This window comes from Hydra viridissima, unplaced genomic scaffold, assembly GCF_058129835.1.
Source record: "Hydra viridissima isolate aposymbiotic clone 2 unplaced genomic scaffold, HvirCarnegie_v1 scaffold_10, whole genome shotgun sequence".
NCBI classification, from domain to species: domain Eukaryota; kingdom Metazoa; phylum Cnidaria; class Hydrozoa; order Anthoathecata; family Hydridae; genus Hydra; species Hydra viridissima.
In genome coordinates, this window is record NW_028324309.1 from 11,735,383 (window position 1) to 11,751,155 (window position 15,773).

General features: G+C 30.9%; 1 protein-coding gene across 5 annotated transcripts; it reads left to right on the top strand.

Annotated features, from left to right (window-relative positions):
* Positions 1-52: 52 nt before the first annotated feature.
* Positions 53-10,555, top strand: LOC145181385 (uncharacterized). Of its 5 annotated transcripts, none has more exons than XM_090065707.1 (16): positions 53-248; positions 704-772; positions 864-932; positions 1,171-1,242; positions 1,368-1,421; positions 1,560-1,622; positions 1,724-1,837; positions 2,469-2,513; positions 2,609-2,641; positions 2,793-2,912; positions 3,770-3,850; positions 3,933-4,271; positions 4,387-4,665; positions 4,823-5,056; positions 5,165-5,216; positions 6,376-6,569. In XM_090065707.1, the coding sequence occupies exons 1-16, from the start codon at positions 188-190 to the stop codon at positions 6,404-6,406; spliced, it is 1,716 nt and encodes a 571-aa protein (XP_089921833.1). In that variant the 5' UTR covers positions 53-187; the 3' UTR covers positions 6,407-6,569. The 5 variants fall into 5 exon arrangements, with proteins under 5 accessions (XP_089921833.1, XP_089921831.1, XP_089921832.1 ...); XM_090065705.1 differs by having other exon boundaries at positions 4,823-5,008; positions 5,098-5,216; positions 6,376-6,497; XM_090065706.1 differs by having other exon boundaries at positions 5,165-5,251; positions 6,376-6,494.
* Positions 10,556-15,773: the final 5,218 nt, after the last annotated feature.

Consider the following 15,773-nt stretch of genomic DNA (forward strand, 5'->3'; position numbering starts at 1 on the left):
GCCATTTCAATATTGTATAAAATATATATTTCGAGGAGATTACTTCTCTTTAAAGAAAAATAAAAATTGCGCATAAAAAATGTAAAAGGCATTCAAGCGTATAGTTGAAAGGGGTTTGCTGTATGTTTAATTTAATGCAAAGCTTCAAAAATGGCTAATTGTTGCCGGATTTCATTACCTTAAGTAAATGAGCGAAATGTGGTCTTTTGCATATATTTTTTTCTTTATTTTCCCACTGGCCACGACTGGTGAGTATTCTGTTTGTTTGTTTTTGTTTTTGTTTTTTTTTTGCACACAATTTTTTTCAGTTGAATGAAAAAATTGAAGCAACCTTTGAATGCATCTCGGGACTTCGATTGCTCGTTTACAGAAGGCTTTCAAGTTCTAATAATTCTGGGATAAGCAGTGTACATATTCTTCTAACATAAAAAGTAATGTTCCCTAAACAAAACTTTCTAAAGTGCTTCTACTAATCAACGTTAATGCTCTATATTTTTCCATAATCGTATACTCTGCATATTTCTATAATAGAAACTCTATTATTTATTGAAATAGGCGTATTGCACGTTAATAGTTGATGCAACTCATTTTCGAAAAGTATTTGAGTTTTTCATTGTTAAAGTTTTGAGAAATTTGCAGCTTCTTAATTCACTATTTTAAACTAGTAATCTGAAGGTTGGTTAAAACTTGCTTTTTGCTTTAGTATTAGAACAAACAACAGATCGCTACGGAAACGTGATATGGGAACAAGGGAGTTACCGAAATCGGAACGGTATATTAAACGTGTAAAATTACTTTCCAGATTTTAGAATTTGCATTAACTATGATATAGCAATAAACTTGATCGCTTTTCTATTATTTAGAGGTACCAATGCCGCCAGACTTAAAATGGGAAAAGAAGCATAAACGAAGTTTTCCAACAAACAAACGCAGTAAACTAACGTTTTAACTTGATTTATTTATTAGGATGGTCTGTAATATATTCTGTAATATATTACAGACCTGTAATAATCCTGTAATATATTTATTAATTATATATTGGTAATTGCTTTTTAAAGATATTGTTAAATAATAAACCGTCAACTTTATGCTTCACTTGGATGATTAATTATTATTCTTTTCCGTACATACACCATCTTTCTTTCCGACTTTTCTTTTAATCATCGACAGGTATGGACGTGGATGAAGACAACGAGGAATCTAAAATAGAGCAAACACCATTCAAGAAAAGTTTCATCAGAAGTAAATTCATCCGTCATTAACGAACTAATGCTCTCTTTTATCAATAAAATATTTTAGTTTCAGTCATCATTTTCTCTTTGGTTTATTCCCTGATGGTTTAGCAGCCGTTTTTGATTTTTGTTTAGCACACTTTTCTTTGCCTCTTGGTGTTGTCCTTCCATTGTCTTACTCGGAAAGAGGTGACTTATTTCCATTTCTAGAAAAAGGATTGACTCAAAGTTAATCTAAAGAATGTTAAGCGTAAACATTTTCTGTAAAGTAAATAATTTTAACGAAACTCGTTTATATCAAGACATTCATTATAATTGTTTTTGCAGTGACGCAATCACAAGGGAAGAAGAACAAGATTGCTCGAATATCACTCAGGGATAAGTTAAGTGGTTAGTGTTTTTATTTACGTTTAATATACTGTTTTAGAATTGTTGTATTATAAAATTAACTATTTTAGGTTACTTTAATAATTTCATTTTAATTTGTTTAGATGATAAAACACAAACGTTTGCACCGCTATCTATAGATCAGAATTTTGCCAGCCGATCGTCAGTACCTAAAACTTGGGGTCGCACTTGGAAAAATCTTACGCCAGAGAGTCCAAGTATTTTTTGAAAAATAGTTACTATTTTTTACAAACCTGTTTTCGGTTCTAGGAAACTTAAAACTGATCTTTCATAGTCGACCTCTAAAAATCTAGTTTACCTAGCCATATAACGTCGGCCAATACAGCAGTCTTTGAAAAGAATAAAATTGATAATAATTCAACTTTACATGTGGTTTCTAATTTTCTATTTGTCTATTCTTTTAACCAATAATCTCTTTTAAATCTTTTTAATCTTAATAACATAATAATTTTTTTAATGTGCATTGAGTTTATTCCATCTATTCGAATCGCTAAGATACAAAAAGTCCAAACTAAACAACAGCAACTGATAAACAATCTTTGAATGTTTTTACCAAAAACTTTTTTATCTTTTAAGTTATCATGACTAGACAACAAAACCAGTATTTAAGGGAGAAAATTAAGTGAATAGTCAACGATATTAAAAACAAATAATATTCTTAAAACTAACGGTATTCTTAAAATTTGGCGTTATATGTTTTTTTGAAAGGCACGAAATTTTGAAAGATTTTCAAGACGCTATCAACGAACGAAAGATTACAGCGCTATACAGTGCTCTCCTAAACTCGTTGAAATCTTATTCTAATTTCTATCTTACTACTTCTTTTAGCACTGTTTCATCAAGAGAAAGCAACAGGCCGTTCTCATCTCAATGGTTTGTAATTAACCAATTAACCTTCGTTTCATGGTGCAAATTATTTCAAATGTTGTTTTGGATGTTTAACCTTCTTGTTTTTGACCTTTGTTTAGGAGCGTATAAGATTAGCGAGCAAGAATTCGAATGTAAGTTTTAATGCTGCGTTTGTTAAGTATAAGTTACTAATCAAAATGTCCTTTTGGTTTTCTTTAAAAACTACATTGAATGTCATCTTACGTTAATAAACAATGTATTTTGTTATATTTCATAGTATTTTATACTTCATATTTTTTTTAGCCGGTTTAATGGGTCGTGGATTAGGAGGAATGACAGAAAGAGCTCAAAATGAAAATCTAATGGAACAAAAGTTTGAGGATAGTGATTCTGATGAAGACAACTCAGACAATAGTAGCAGACGTATGTAGCATCCGCAAAATGTTAATAGAAGTATCACTAATTGCTGTAAATACTCATTTATATTTATGAAAAACCTTGAATTACACATTTATTAAATATTTATTAAATAAACGAACAGAGTATACATGAATCTTTGTATAAAAGGTACTTACCTTCAAACAGGGGGTTTTCATTGAACTTTATGTTGCTGGCATCTTTTTCTTTCGGTTGTTTTTTTTTTCCGCTTTTTTTAAAGCTAAGCGAAAATTTAAACACTCAATGGGATTTGCAGCAATTTGTTAATTTGTTATTGCACGCGTTGCAATAATTTCATTAGAAGTGAACAATGAAGGGGACTCAGGCTGTTGTATTGCATTAAGCTGTCATTAGTTCATTTAGAATTCATAGATGTGATAAAAAATGTAATAGGCAAGTTTCGTTAACACCGTCAACCAGCACTTGTATGGCTTGGTCGACGTTTTTTTTTATAGGAATGCTTCATTTATTTCAACCAAAAACATCGCTCCTCTATGCCATGTGTGTATAAGCTACATACTTGAGTGGTCAGGTGATACCTCATTTCAAAGCCTTAAATTTTTTTCATTCATTAAAATTTTTGTTTGTGAATATTTAGTAATAAATCTTAGTTTTTAGGGAATGTAAAGTTTTGTCTTAGTTAACACAAGCAGATGATTTGATAATTTATCTGAGGCTTGGGAATGAGGTGTCTGCTATTCAAAGCCAACTGTAAGTAAGTTTCATCGCTGTCATCCATTTCGTGTTTAACGACAAACGAGAAGATTTGCGGACCTATATTTTTAAATATTTTGTTTTGTATTTTAGATTTTTTTTACAACTTTATTTCACTTTTTTTTTAGGTTTACAGAGGTCAACTGTAATTCTTCCTCATCTGCATTATTATAATCACCAACCTCGGTATGATCCAAGATACAACAACAGTAAGATTTTTGTTTGCTTTTGATAAGATTTTTTACTAGATTTTTTTAGAATTTTAAAATCATGATGAAAAATTTATTGCAGCCCATCATCTTTGGTACCCCGGAGCATATGAATCGAAATCATCATCGTCAAAAACCTCTTCTGGTTCTGGTAGTAAGTCCTCATCTTGGTCATCTTCATCGTCATCTTCTTCCTCCTCATCATCATCTTCAACTCAGTCTTCATCAGGAAGTTCATCAAGCACATACCCAAATAGACCAAAAAATAAACTTCATTATAGTAACCAATTAAATCCCTCGCATGAGACGCAGATAACCAAACAAAGATTTGCCGCTCTGAAGAACAAAGCAATATCTACTGATCGGCCAAATGTAATTCTGATTGGTGGAAAATTAATAAATATAGACAATAAAACAGCAGGTGAGATAAAAATGTAGTTACACTCCGAATTTTTTAGAAAAGGAGATTATTTGGGTTTCAACTTTTTGGCTTTATTTTTCAAATGCTTTGTTAAAACTTTTATATTTTACTGTAGAAACGATAATGAAATATTATCAACCACCCAAAGGAAGTATGGGTGTAAACAAAAACCTGCCTAACGACCATTACATAGACAAAGGACAACGCTATGACAACGGTGCTTATGAATATGAGCCGCAATATGGCACCATATTTGATGGCGAATTCGATCAAACTTATCCATTTCAAATGAACGGAAATGCGGATCAATATGGAAAACATTTGCATACTCACGATTTAAATGAGAGTCATTATCAACAAGCTCCATACCGCATGCACGACCCTCATGGTGACTGTAAGTAGTCACTCTTCTCACGGTTATAAATTTACATTCTTGACACTAGAACTTAACTTTAAAGCGTTATTGCTTATAATTTTGTTTTAACACTAAAAGCATTATCAACTGTACTATTGAAATTATAATGTACATTGGAGAGTGCTTTAACATTTAGATCGAAACGTTCATCCTGGTCATCCATTCGAAGAAAGTTTTCTTAACACTTCAGGTTATAAACCTTTAGCGTTACGGTTGCCAAATAACCTTCCGAATACTTTAAGCAGGAAAACCACAAGTGCTCCGAAGAGGCAAATCAAAGATAAAGTTGAACAACCATTGCGATCTAATGACCCTCTTAAAGGTCTTCTTTCTTTCATATTTTTTCGAAGTACTTTAAAAATATATCTCGGTAACTTAATTTTCAATTTTTTCAATTTGTTTTTTTATTAGATATTCATCTTTCACGAGATTCATCCACCAAACAATCGCTCAAAGGAATTTTTGAACTTTTTCTTAGGGGGGGAAAAGTACAAGGTCGACACAGAGAAGAAGATTTATCTCCAGCTGAGGTTATTGTCAAATGAATATCTGTTCGTATTCTTATGTACGATAAAAAATATTTAGTTTTTTTTTTTTTACTCTCTGAACAAGCTGAAGAGATTTGCTAATATCCATTACAAATTACATTAATTTAAAAATATTTATGTTTTGTGTTTTTCTCTTGATTTCAACTGTCAAACTGTTCATTTTTTAACCAATCAGTTTTATGTCCATCGAGATTAGATGGGTTTTCAAAAGTTATTACCTGGTTTAAATTGAACAAGGCCACATTAACATGGCTAAAAAGTTATTCATGCCTGTCCCACAGTTTTGACGACTCTAAGTTCATATCTAATAGCACCAATCACAGCAATAATGATAGCGATGACTTATGCGGATCATCTAACAAATAGGATGTTACTCGCTTTGAAAATATGAGCGCATACATAAAACGCCTGCGCAAATTAAATACGTTCAAATGCGCATTCCAAGTTTTATTTAAAATTTTTTTTCTTCCGTTTATCAAAAAAAAATCTATGAAAAGAAGAACTTAAATTTATTGAAATATGCTTGCTTAGAAAATCTCTTAAATATCGCTACACAAAAGAAAAAAAAAAAAAAAAAAGCTTCTCCCAGCCTAGCAGAAGTATTTCCCATTTTAAAATATACAAATAAATTCAAAATGGACAATAGCGATGAAAAAACAAAAAAAAGTCGCTTAATTTTTTCACATTTTTATTATTTGTATTTTATTTTATTAATATTATTATTGTTACCATTATCGTCAGAGTAGCATACAAGTACACTTAACAAAGAACACATCAAAAATCGTGATGTTAGCAAGTTAAGAAAGTGAAAGTTTAAGCGAAGATTAAGATCCGAAAAAAACACCATTCATTTAAGCAAGCGGAATATAAATACAAATAGTTTTAAGCCAAAGTAATGTTTATGTAAATTAGTTAGAATTAATTATCATTCGTCTCCTCCTAGACCTCATCATATCTATTATGCAAAATGGCACACCGCATTCTTTGATGTATTTTTGTCATGCCTGTTTTCAACATTTTATTGGCAACGATATTGCGTTGTATTAAATTTCACGACTGACTTAAAAAATGATTGACAACGTATAAGAAGGGTATTATGTAAAATAGTTGAACTTTTATGCCTTATGTTTTCTATCTTTAGCGTCTCAATAAACGGCTTTCATCAGTCTTGACTCGATCAATAGTATTGTCTTCTGTTATCCGTGGACTTGTTCGATGGCTTTAAATGTGAAATCGAGCGTAGCTTATTCCTTTATAGAGATTGAGCTCTTTAAAGTCAATAGGAGAACTTCATCTTAAAAAACGTCTGGATTTAAAAACAAATTGGGTGAACCTTGAGAGAAGAAAGGTTAGTTCTACAAAAAAAAATTTATTGCAGAATTGAAATTTATGCTAATGAATTGTATATGTAATACACTTGAAAAAAATAGTATATATATAAATAACACGCACACACGCGCGCTCACATATGTATGTATGTATGTATGTATGTATGTATGTATGTATGTATGTATGTATGTATGTATGTATGTATGTATGTATGTATGTATGTATGTATGTATGTATGTATGTATGTATGTATGTATGTATGTATGTATGTATGTATGTATGTATGTATGTATGTATGTATGTATGTATGTATGTATGTATGTATGTATGTATGTATGTATGTATGTATGTATGTATGTATGTATGTATGTATGTATGTATGTATGTATGTATGTATGTATGTATGTATGTATGTATGTATGTATGTATGTATGTATGTATGTATGTATGTATGTATGTATGTATGTATGTATGTATGTATGTATGTATGTATGTATGTATGTATGTATGTATGTATGTATGTATGTATGTATGTATAAATGTATACACACACACACACACACACACACACACACACACACACACACACACACACACACACACACACACACACACACACACATATATATATATATATATATATACATATGTATATATACGTACACATATTTAAGTATTCTTCTAACTCGAGTATTATCTTTCGATTTTAATAGAAAAACGCAAGCACTTCTTAATTCATCGTGTAAAATCTTAAACATACTTATCATTTGTAATTTAAAAGTACTAATAGGTTTTCAGATAGCAAATCGTGCTATAAAGAATTTATAAACTTTTTTTTTTCTATACTGTTTTTTTAATTATAAATGAGCAGATTAATACTAACTTTACTTAACAAACGTAACTTTAAAATACCATCAGGATACATTTAAAAAATTAATGCTCAGCAACAAATTTATGGGTTAAGTCAGTTTTGATCTTTGTAATTCGATACAGAGTTTATTTAGTTAAAAGCTATTGATAAAACTCTTATCAGGATAAATTTGTTGCAAAACGACTGACCAATATATAAAATTGCTTCCTGCGTTACTTTAGTACAATCTTAAGTGTGCATTGTTATAAACGATTAAGCATAGACGTTTGAAATTATCTTAAGCGAACAATCACGATTTCGCTTCTGTAGTATTGATGTAAAAAGAAACATCAAGTTTTAAATGACATGAAACATAGTTTCGCACCAGATTTTATTAACAAGATAATAAGCTTAATTAAGCTAATTCCAGTTTGTGCCATTTCTGTTTAAAAAATTTTTTTCGGAACAAAACTGCATTAGATAAATAAAGATATTTTATTTAATCGATTTAATTTTTTGTCTGATAGGATTGAAATATTTTTACTTAAATTGAGAGCAGATGAATTTCCATATATTGAGAATTAAATGTCTGTAAAAGGTGTATTAAAGTTTGCATTCCTAAGATAACTTACTTGGGCACTGGCAGAAATTTTATGAAAAATGTTTTTTTTTTCCTTGATTATATGAACTTAATACTATATACAAATTGTGTACTAATTTTTTATTTAACAATTCTGTAAAAGAGTTTCTCTAAAATTCTTTTTTGTTACAACGTGTCAATTACCTGATAACATTTAAGATAATTTATTAAATAGAAATTGAAAGGTGGTATAAGTGCACCTTGTGGCCTCACTTGTTAGCGCTTTTACTAATCTAGTCATTGTTTGAATCAAGTAACCGCATTTTAATTACGGCACTTATACTTGATAGATGATCTAACAAAAAACAGAGATGTTTTGCTCCGCAAAGCTTGCTCAAGGTTTTCAATAAAATGTAAAACAAATTCTCTCCAAAAGATGATCCATCGATAAAAGATTCATGATTCAGTCTAATAACCAGTCTACCAAAATGTATGAAAATTTCATATTTTAATATTTTTTCCTGTAAAAACAAAGTGTTCTAAATAGCTTAGGATTTTTTTTTAGCTGATCCGATTCATTAAAGTGAAAACAAATCGTTGAAAAATATTATTAAACAGAGAACTTAAAACCTAAAATAAACCAGTAGTTAAGTTCGAAAGGAAGTGAGACAAAAAGTTACAAGGTTGACGATAATGTTTAAATTACTTTTGTTTCTTTCTCTTCCGAAAGTGAAGAATGGGCCCAACGATAAATACCAAATAAGATTTTCTTTGAACCACTAAATGATAATTCTTTAAGCTTAAAACGTCATACATGTCATATAACGTCATAAATGTCATAAAATATCTTTACCTTAATTCTGATAGGACTTAACTCAAATTTGCCAATTTTAAAGGAGAAGAAAAGAAAACGGATTAGCTTAAATGACACAACTACGATAAAAACTTCATAAAACTAGTTTCTTCTCTTAATTGCTCTCGTTAAATATATTCCGTGAAGAGTATTTTCACGAATGCTACGCAAATCAATCGTAAATTTAAAAAATCTAGATTAAAGCAAAAAAAACGAATGACGTGCTATTAGAATTAAAACTACAAAGTTTTATTTCTAAATACACGTCACTCATTTTTTTTTTGCTTTTTTTTGTCACTAATTCTAATATTCTTTTTGTTAGAACCTTTTTATGGATGACTCAAGTAATTCTCCAAAGCAATATTTTGACTATGAAAACGGCTCTCGTTCTGAAGCTCCCACTTATTACAACAGCCTTCAATTCGATGACGGGAAATGGACAAGAGAGCAAACTCAAATTTTAATTGATATGTGGAAAAAACAAAAGTCAATTTTACTTAACGCAGCTTCAAGTTCTGCCGAACATTTTAAGGTCTGGAAAATGATTGCTGGAGAAGTAAACAAATACCAACCCCCTAAGACTTTACAGCAATGTAAAAAGAAGTTTCGCAATATCCGATACATATGCAAAACTGCCATGACAAATAACAGCGAGAGTGGTACTAAAAAGCACTTCCCATTGTTTTACACCGATTTTGTTGAGATAATTGGCGAAAGCGAACGAGTAAAGGGAAACCGGAAGAGCTATACACCCCCTTTAGATGTTGGCGCTGAGAATATTTCTGATACCTCTTCAGAGTACCACAATAATGATTTAGATGAAAAGTCTCACACGGCTGACGGAAATTTGAATACAAAACGCCACACCGGTGGAATATCCACAAATAACACAACTGAAATGGATAAGAACAATACTAACACCTCGCCTTCTTTTGTTGAAATTAACACACGAAATACTTCACCTTGCAGGGCAAATAACCCTAATTATTTAGATAAGGATAAAAATGAACATCAAAATGATAAAATAATTGTTGACTTTAACTGCTCTGACGGGGTCAATCGGAAACACAAAGTGGCCGATGTTAGCATTATGGGCAGAAGCTATTCATCAAATAAAAAATATAAAAGGGTTCAAGAAAATTTTGAGGGCGAAATTTCAAAACCTGATATAAAAAGAGAGCATTCATCTCTTGCGCATTTTACTGAGGAACCTTTTCTGAACAGAACTTTGTTAACAGCTAGTTTCCCAACAGTTAAAACTCGCGAGTCGTCGAACCACGAGTCTCCATTGTTAGCAAGAAGCCCTGGTTCGACCAGTGCAATGCGAGAAGCTAAAGAGCTATACGCTAATGGGTTCCTAAATAATTTTGGAAGCTCTTGTACCAACACATCTCCACAGTCACAAACTCCCGGAGTATTTAGTATAAATGAAAGATTTCTTGAAATGCAAGAGAGACAAGTGCAAGTGTTTAGCGACATGCTTGAGCGTCACGAGCAGTTTTTACTACGGCTTCTCCAACAACAAAGAGAGGCCGCAACTGAGGCGCAGTCGCGAGACCGTGAATTTATGCTAAGTTTAGTCGAAATGTTCGTAAAAAGAACTTGACTTTTTAAAGTCTTAAAGTACTTTACTAATAAAAATATTTAAATTTATTATCTGTAAATTTTATTTATTCAAATAAAGAGATACATGATGCAACTTCAAAAAAGGACATTTCCTAAATATCCCCAATGGTTAATATCCCCGAAGTAATGGTAAATATTCCCGATGATCATTGTGACGTTTTGTAAGATTGATGAACTTTTAACAGTAGTGTAGGACAAGAATTTTTAAAAATGACAGTTTCTTTGTTTGTTTTTTTTGCACATTTGTGAGCCTTGGGTAAATCTGTTAAAAAGACACTGCAAATTGGCGAAGTAATTTTAAAACATCTACGAAAGTGAATGAGCGGAAATCAATTCAATAAATGGAAATCATTTTAAATAAATGGAAATCATTTTTAGTAAATGGAAAAACTAAAAAGGATTAGAAAATGCTTCACTGGAAATTTGTTTTTTGAAAGTATAATATTTACTATAATCATCCAATTAAAAAAAAAACTTTTTTAGCGTTTCTCTTGGCTGGATGCTTGCGAAGAACACCTGATTTAAAGACATGCGTTAGATTTAAATGAAATATTTAGTAAATTAATTTTGATTTACTAAATATTTTATTTAAATCTAACGCAAAATTTTTGAATCTACAGCACTTCTGGTGTTGCATCTCACCGTTTCTTCACTCAACCCGTAAATAGATATATTATCAAGATAGAAATAAAAGCTATTCTAGAATGTGGAAAATTTCCCTCAATTTCTTCGATGTAACAGCAGGTTTTACGTCAGCAAGTAAAACGCTAATGTTCTAGCAAAGTAGCTTCATGATTCGTTATTCTAGTATATAAACAGTAAGAGCACGCTTTACTTTAGTAAGAGCCTTACCATGGCATCGTGGAAACAAATGTTCCTATATCTTATTAATGTGTTTCAATTTTTTTACTTTCATTACGTCAGAATAAACATTTTTCTTCATTTTACTGAATAATTATAACCAGCTTTGTTCTTTTAGGTGAACCAATAATACACTGCAAATACATTTTTTAAAATCTTCAAACGAATAAATCTGCAAATAAGAACATTTCTAAAATCTTCCAACTACTAATATAAAGATAGCCGTTTTCAGGTGTTTTCGAAGACGAGGGGCGGTGCTTATTTATAAACAAAGCTTTTTTTTCACAGTTAAGTTTTAAATGAATTGGAACTTGAAAAAAAATTTTATTTCCCCAACATAACTGCTAAGAAAAGGATTACCTTGACAAGTGAAGGTTTTGACTTTGATGAAAGACCTTTTGTGCTCTCTTTTAGTGACTTTTACAAAAGTATATCTTCTAGCAGTGTTCCCATCATTTAATGTTCCAGAATCCCTGATTAAAGGAAAATTAAACCTAGTTTAAAGTTACTTTAAAATTATTTTGTATAACAGAGTTAGTTGACGCTTAATTGTGTGAGGTGTCCGTCTTTACAACCTGGTGTAGAAGCGGCAAAGGTGCGACTGTAACCGCAAGGCTTCGAAGTGCCAATAGCTCCAATCAAAGTACGTTGTGCAATGTAGTATAGAAATTAAATTTTTTTTACCATATTGTTGTGCAATATAGTAAAAAATCTACGTTCAAAAGTGAAATATAGTATATGAGATTATTAAAAAAGCTGCAAGATGAAATGCGAATGATAAAGGAAAACAAGGAACGGAAATTATAACATTAGTTGGAAAATCAAAGAAAGATGCTTAAATAGGGGAAGATCCACTGAACTACAGTGTAAGCTATTCCTCGATTTGTAGAGCACGACAAAAAGGAAGAAGCATAAGTGAAAACTGTCTAATTATTTTTACGCAGACTTTGGTTGTTCATTTGGAAAGTAAACTTTTAAAAGATATTACGGGTAATGACGTTGTTAATTGTCAAACAGTAGTGATATCTAGAAGTGGATTTAATCAATTGGTTGGAGTACTCAAACTGGATCGTGGGACAGCTAGAGAAACAGCAGGTGCTGTTCATTAAGCTATTACTGATTGGCAATTAACAGATAAGGGTAACGGCAGACTTGGGGAAAATACTTTTTAAAGGTATTTCAAATACAATACAAAATATTTTGCCAAATAGTATTTTGAAATACATACCAAACACATTTTTCAGAAAAATGTATTTTATATACAAATACAAAATAATTTGAATTTTATTTCAAAATACTTTCAAAATACTTTTGCTGAAATAGTGGTTTATGTCCTTCAATAAGTTAATACCCTGCTGTGAAAAATTATTAATTCAGTTTACCATATGTATAGTACTACAAGAGAATTACTCATTCACAGATAAACAGATTAACAGGTTTTCAGCACCAAAAAGTATTGCATATCTTAAGCTAAGCTTAAGAATGTTTCAGTAAATATGAGGCTTTATATAGTAATACAAAACGATTTATGCTAAACATTATGAGCTGTAATGTAAACAATAGCCTAGCTGCCTAGAGTGATACCAAGAAATAACCATTAACGATTCGGTAAATAAAAAAAGAAGTTTTCTTGACATAAACAGTTCATATTAGCAACAAAAAAACCTTTTTTCAGCTGAAAGGAGAAATGTGTTTTGTATTTTAAATATCAAAATACAAATACTTCTCCAAAAAAAGCATTTCAAATAAATTACAAAATACTTTCCAAAAAAAATATTTTGTAATTTATTTGATGTACAAATACGTATTTGTATTTTAAAATACAAATGCTTCCCCTTGTCTGAGTAACGCTAATGTGCTTGGATACAATTACATCATGACCGTATATATATATATATATATATATATATATATATATATATATATATATATATATATATATATTACACATATATTAGGCTTGTGTTTCAATTAAACAAAAATCGGCAAAAAATTTTCTATGGTTTCCTTGCCAGGGCCGTATTTAGATATGTGGAGGCCCACTCTACCTTAAAAACACAAAAAGATAACTCTATATATTTTTAATAAAGGTGATGTACATTTCTTAAGCATCTTTAATTAACATAGTTGAACCATATAGTTAAATAAAACACTCTACCTTAAAAACACAAAAAGGTAGCATTCTTATTCATAATAATGTGATTATATTAAGAACTGTACATGCACAACAGATTGATGAAATATTTATATATCACTAATAAACAAGCAAATAGTTAAACAAAATTAACACGCAAAGTCGAAGATATCTGGAGAATGGAAACAGATGAATTGAAATTATAATTACAAGCCCGGCACTTTACGAGACTTCATCTTTGCGAAGTCTTAAATCAATTGGTTAAAGTCAATCTCTCTGAGAATATCATATTCAGTACTTATCAAAGTTAAAAAGCTAAACTTTTCGGTCTCATATAATATTTTATTTAAATAAGTATATTACTTTTGTTATACAGTTTATCATGGTATGTGCCAAAAAAATTTGTAATAATTGTAAAATTTTGTAATAATAATTTTAGGTGCTGTTACTTTACTACAATTACATTACTTTATTGTCATTGATACGTACTTTAACTCCACGAACCACAAAAAACATGCATAAAAATTCTATGACAATTTTATGTGGAGGCCCCTAATTGTGGAGGCCCCTGGGCAAATGCCCACAATGCCCGCCCCTAAATCCGGCCCTGTTCCTTGCAAACATTACATAGCTGAAATCATACTGGAAGAAGTTGTTTCACAAGAACGATAAGTGTCTTCAGGCCTTGACTTATTTATTCAGACATTTCCATTATTTAAACGGTTTCAGACCAAGCAGCAAAATATAGATCAACATTCATTTGTCCAGTTAGATGACTAACCTCAACTAGTCAACGAGTGAAACTGAAAGTTCAAACAAAACAGAAACCGTTTCAGTAAAACTGCAGCTGAAACCAAAGTTGAGTGAAACCCAAACCAAAACCAAAACAAGCAGAAAAAATTGAAAATCAAAATCAATACCAAAATAACATGAAATGGCTATTTTACATAATGCAGTGTGTCCCATAACCTATGCAATCATAGGCGCCGAGTCCACGGGGGCAACAGGGGCAGTGCCCCCCCCCGAAAATTTATACTAATAATATATTATCACGGATTATTACGGGGGCGAATAGATACTCTCGCATTCATGATAATCCGTGATAATATATTATTAGTATAAATATCCAAGGGGGGGGGGGCACTGCCCCTGTTGCCCCCGTGGACTCGGCGCCTATGTATGTAATATATATATATATATATATATATACACACACATATATTACATAGGTTATGGGACATATTTAATTTATTTGTTTCATTTTAAAAAAAATTAAATGACCATTTAAATGGTGGTAAAGTAAAAAAAATTTCGGCCCACCTGTTATTTTGAAATATTTCAATATTAAAGTAAAGCAATCTAAGCATGCGAAAAAATCATTTATTTTCATACTGTTTTGATTATCATTCCACATATGACAAAGCAAGTCGATCTTCAAAGACGTGTCTACGCTTTGGTTGGATAAACGAGCAATGCCCATTTGGTAAAACATTTTTAAGTTGAAAATATCCCAAGTGCAACAGTTTATCGGATCATCAAACGCTTTGAGGATGGTCTGCCATGTAAAAATAGTACAAGAAAAGGTCGTCCATGTAAATTGAGCAAATAATAGCCACAACTTTTACGAAGAATACTGTTGTCGTAAGTCAAAGAAAATTCGCTTCAAAGTTCAATGTCTTCTATTTGTCAAAACAATTTTTATTCGTCGAAAAACTGGGTTTAAATTATTATAAGAGATAATGTACGCCAGAGTACACTCAACAGCAATTCGAACAAATGCTTAGCAGTTATTTAATTATTTAAAATAAAGATATTTTTGGGCTTAACCAAACCATGTTCCATTAAGCAAAAGCAACAACAGATTTGCTCAATGAGCACAATGTATCGAACAATTAGCGCACAGTATCAAAGAGGATTTAAAAAGATCGATATGAAAGTTGTCCTGACCATAATAGAAGGCTATGCAGTATATTACACAAAATTGAAAAACGTGGACTTTTTTCTGTTTTGTAAACAATAAACTGTTCTCATGCCTTTTTCATGACGGTTTTCAAAACAATCAGAAAAAAAAAGAGAAAAGTGTACAAACAAGTGTTTTAAATTCGTGTCAAAACTTTCGCCACCTCCCTTCCCTTCCTCCTCCAGTTACATAATGCAATCTTAAAATAAGATCATTAGTATAATCTACCAATATCTAACAATCTAATAAGAAATTAGATTTTTGTGTTTTGGTTGACAACTTTTCAATTTTTATGATGTATAGTAAATTCCGATGCAAAGATTTATTTACTAAAGAATTCAATCCA

Bases quoted from the DNA above. Each gene is read 5' to 3' on its own strand.
- LOC145181385 (XM_090065709.1), top strand. From the start codon at position 188: ATGAGCGAAATGTGGTCTTTTGCATATATTTTTTTCTTTATTTTCCCA. The intron at 1,422-1,559 runs GTGACTTATTTC...TTGTTTTTGCAG, and splicing joins ATTGTCTTACTCGGAAAGAG to TGACGCAATCACAAGGGAAG. The intron at 1,623-1,723 runs GTTAGTGTTTTT...TAATTTGTTTAG, and splicing joins ACTCAGGGATAAGTTAAGTG to ATGATAAAACACAAACGTTT.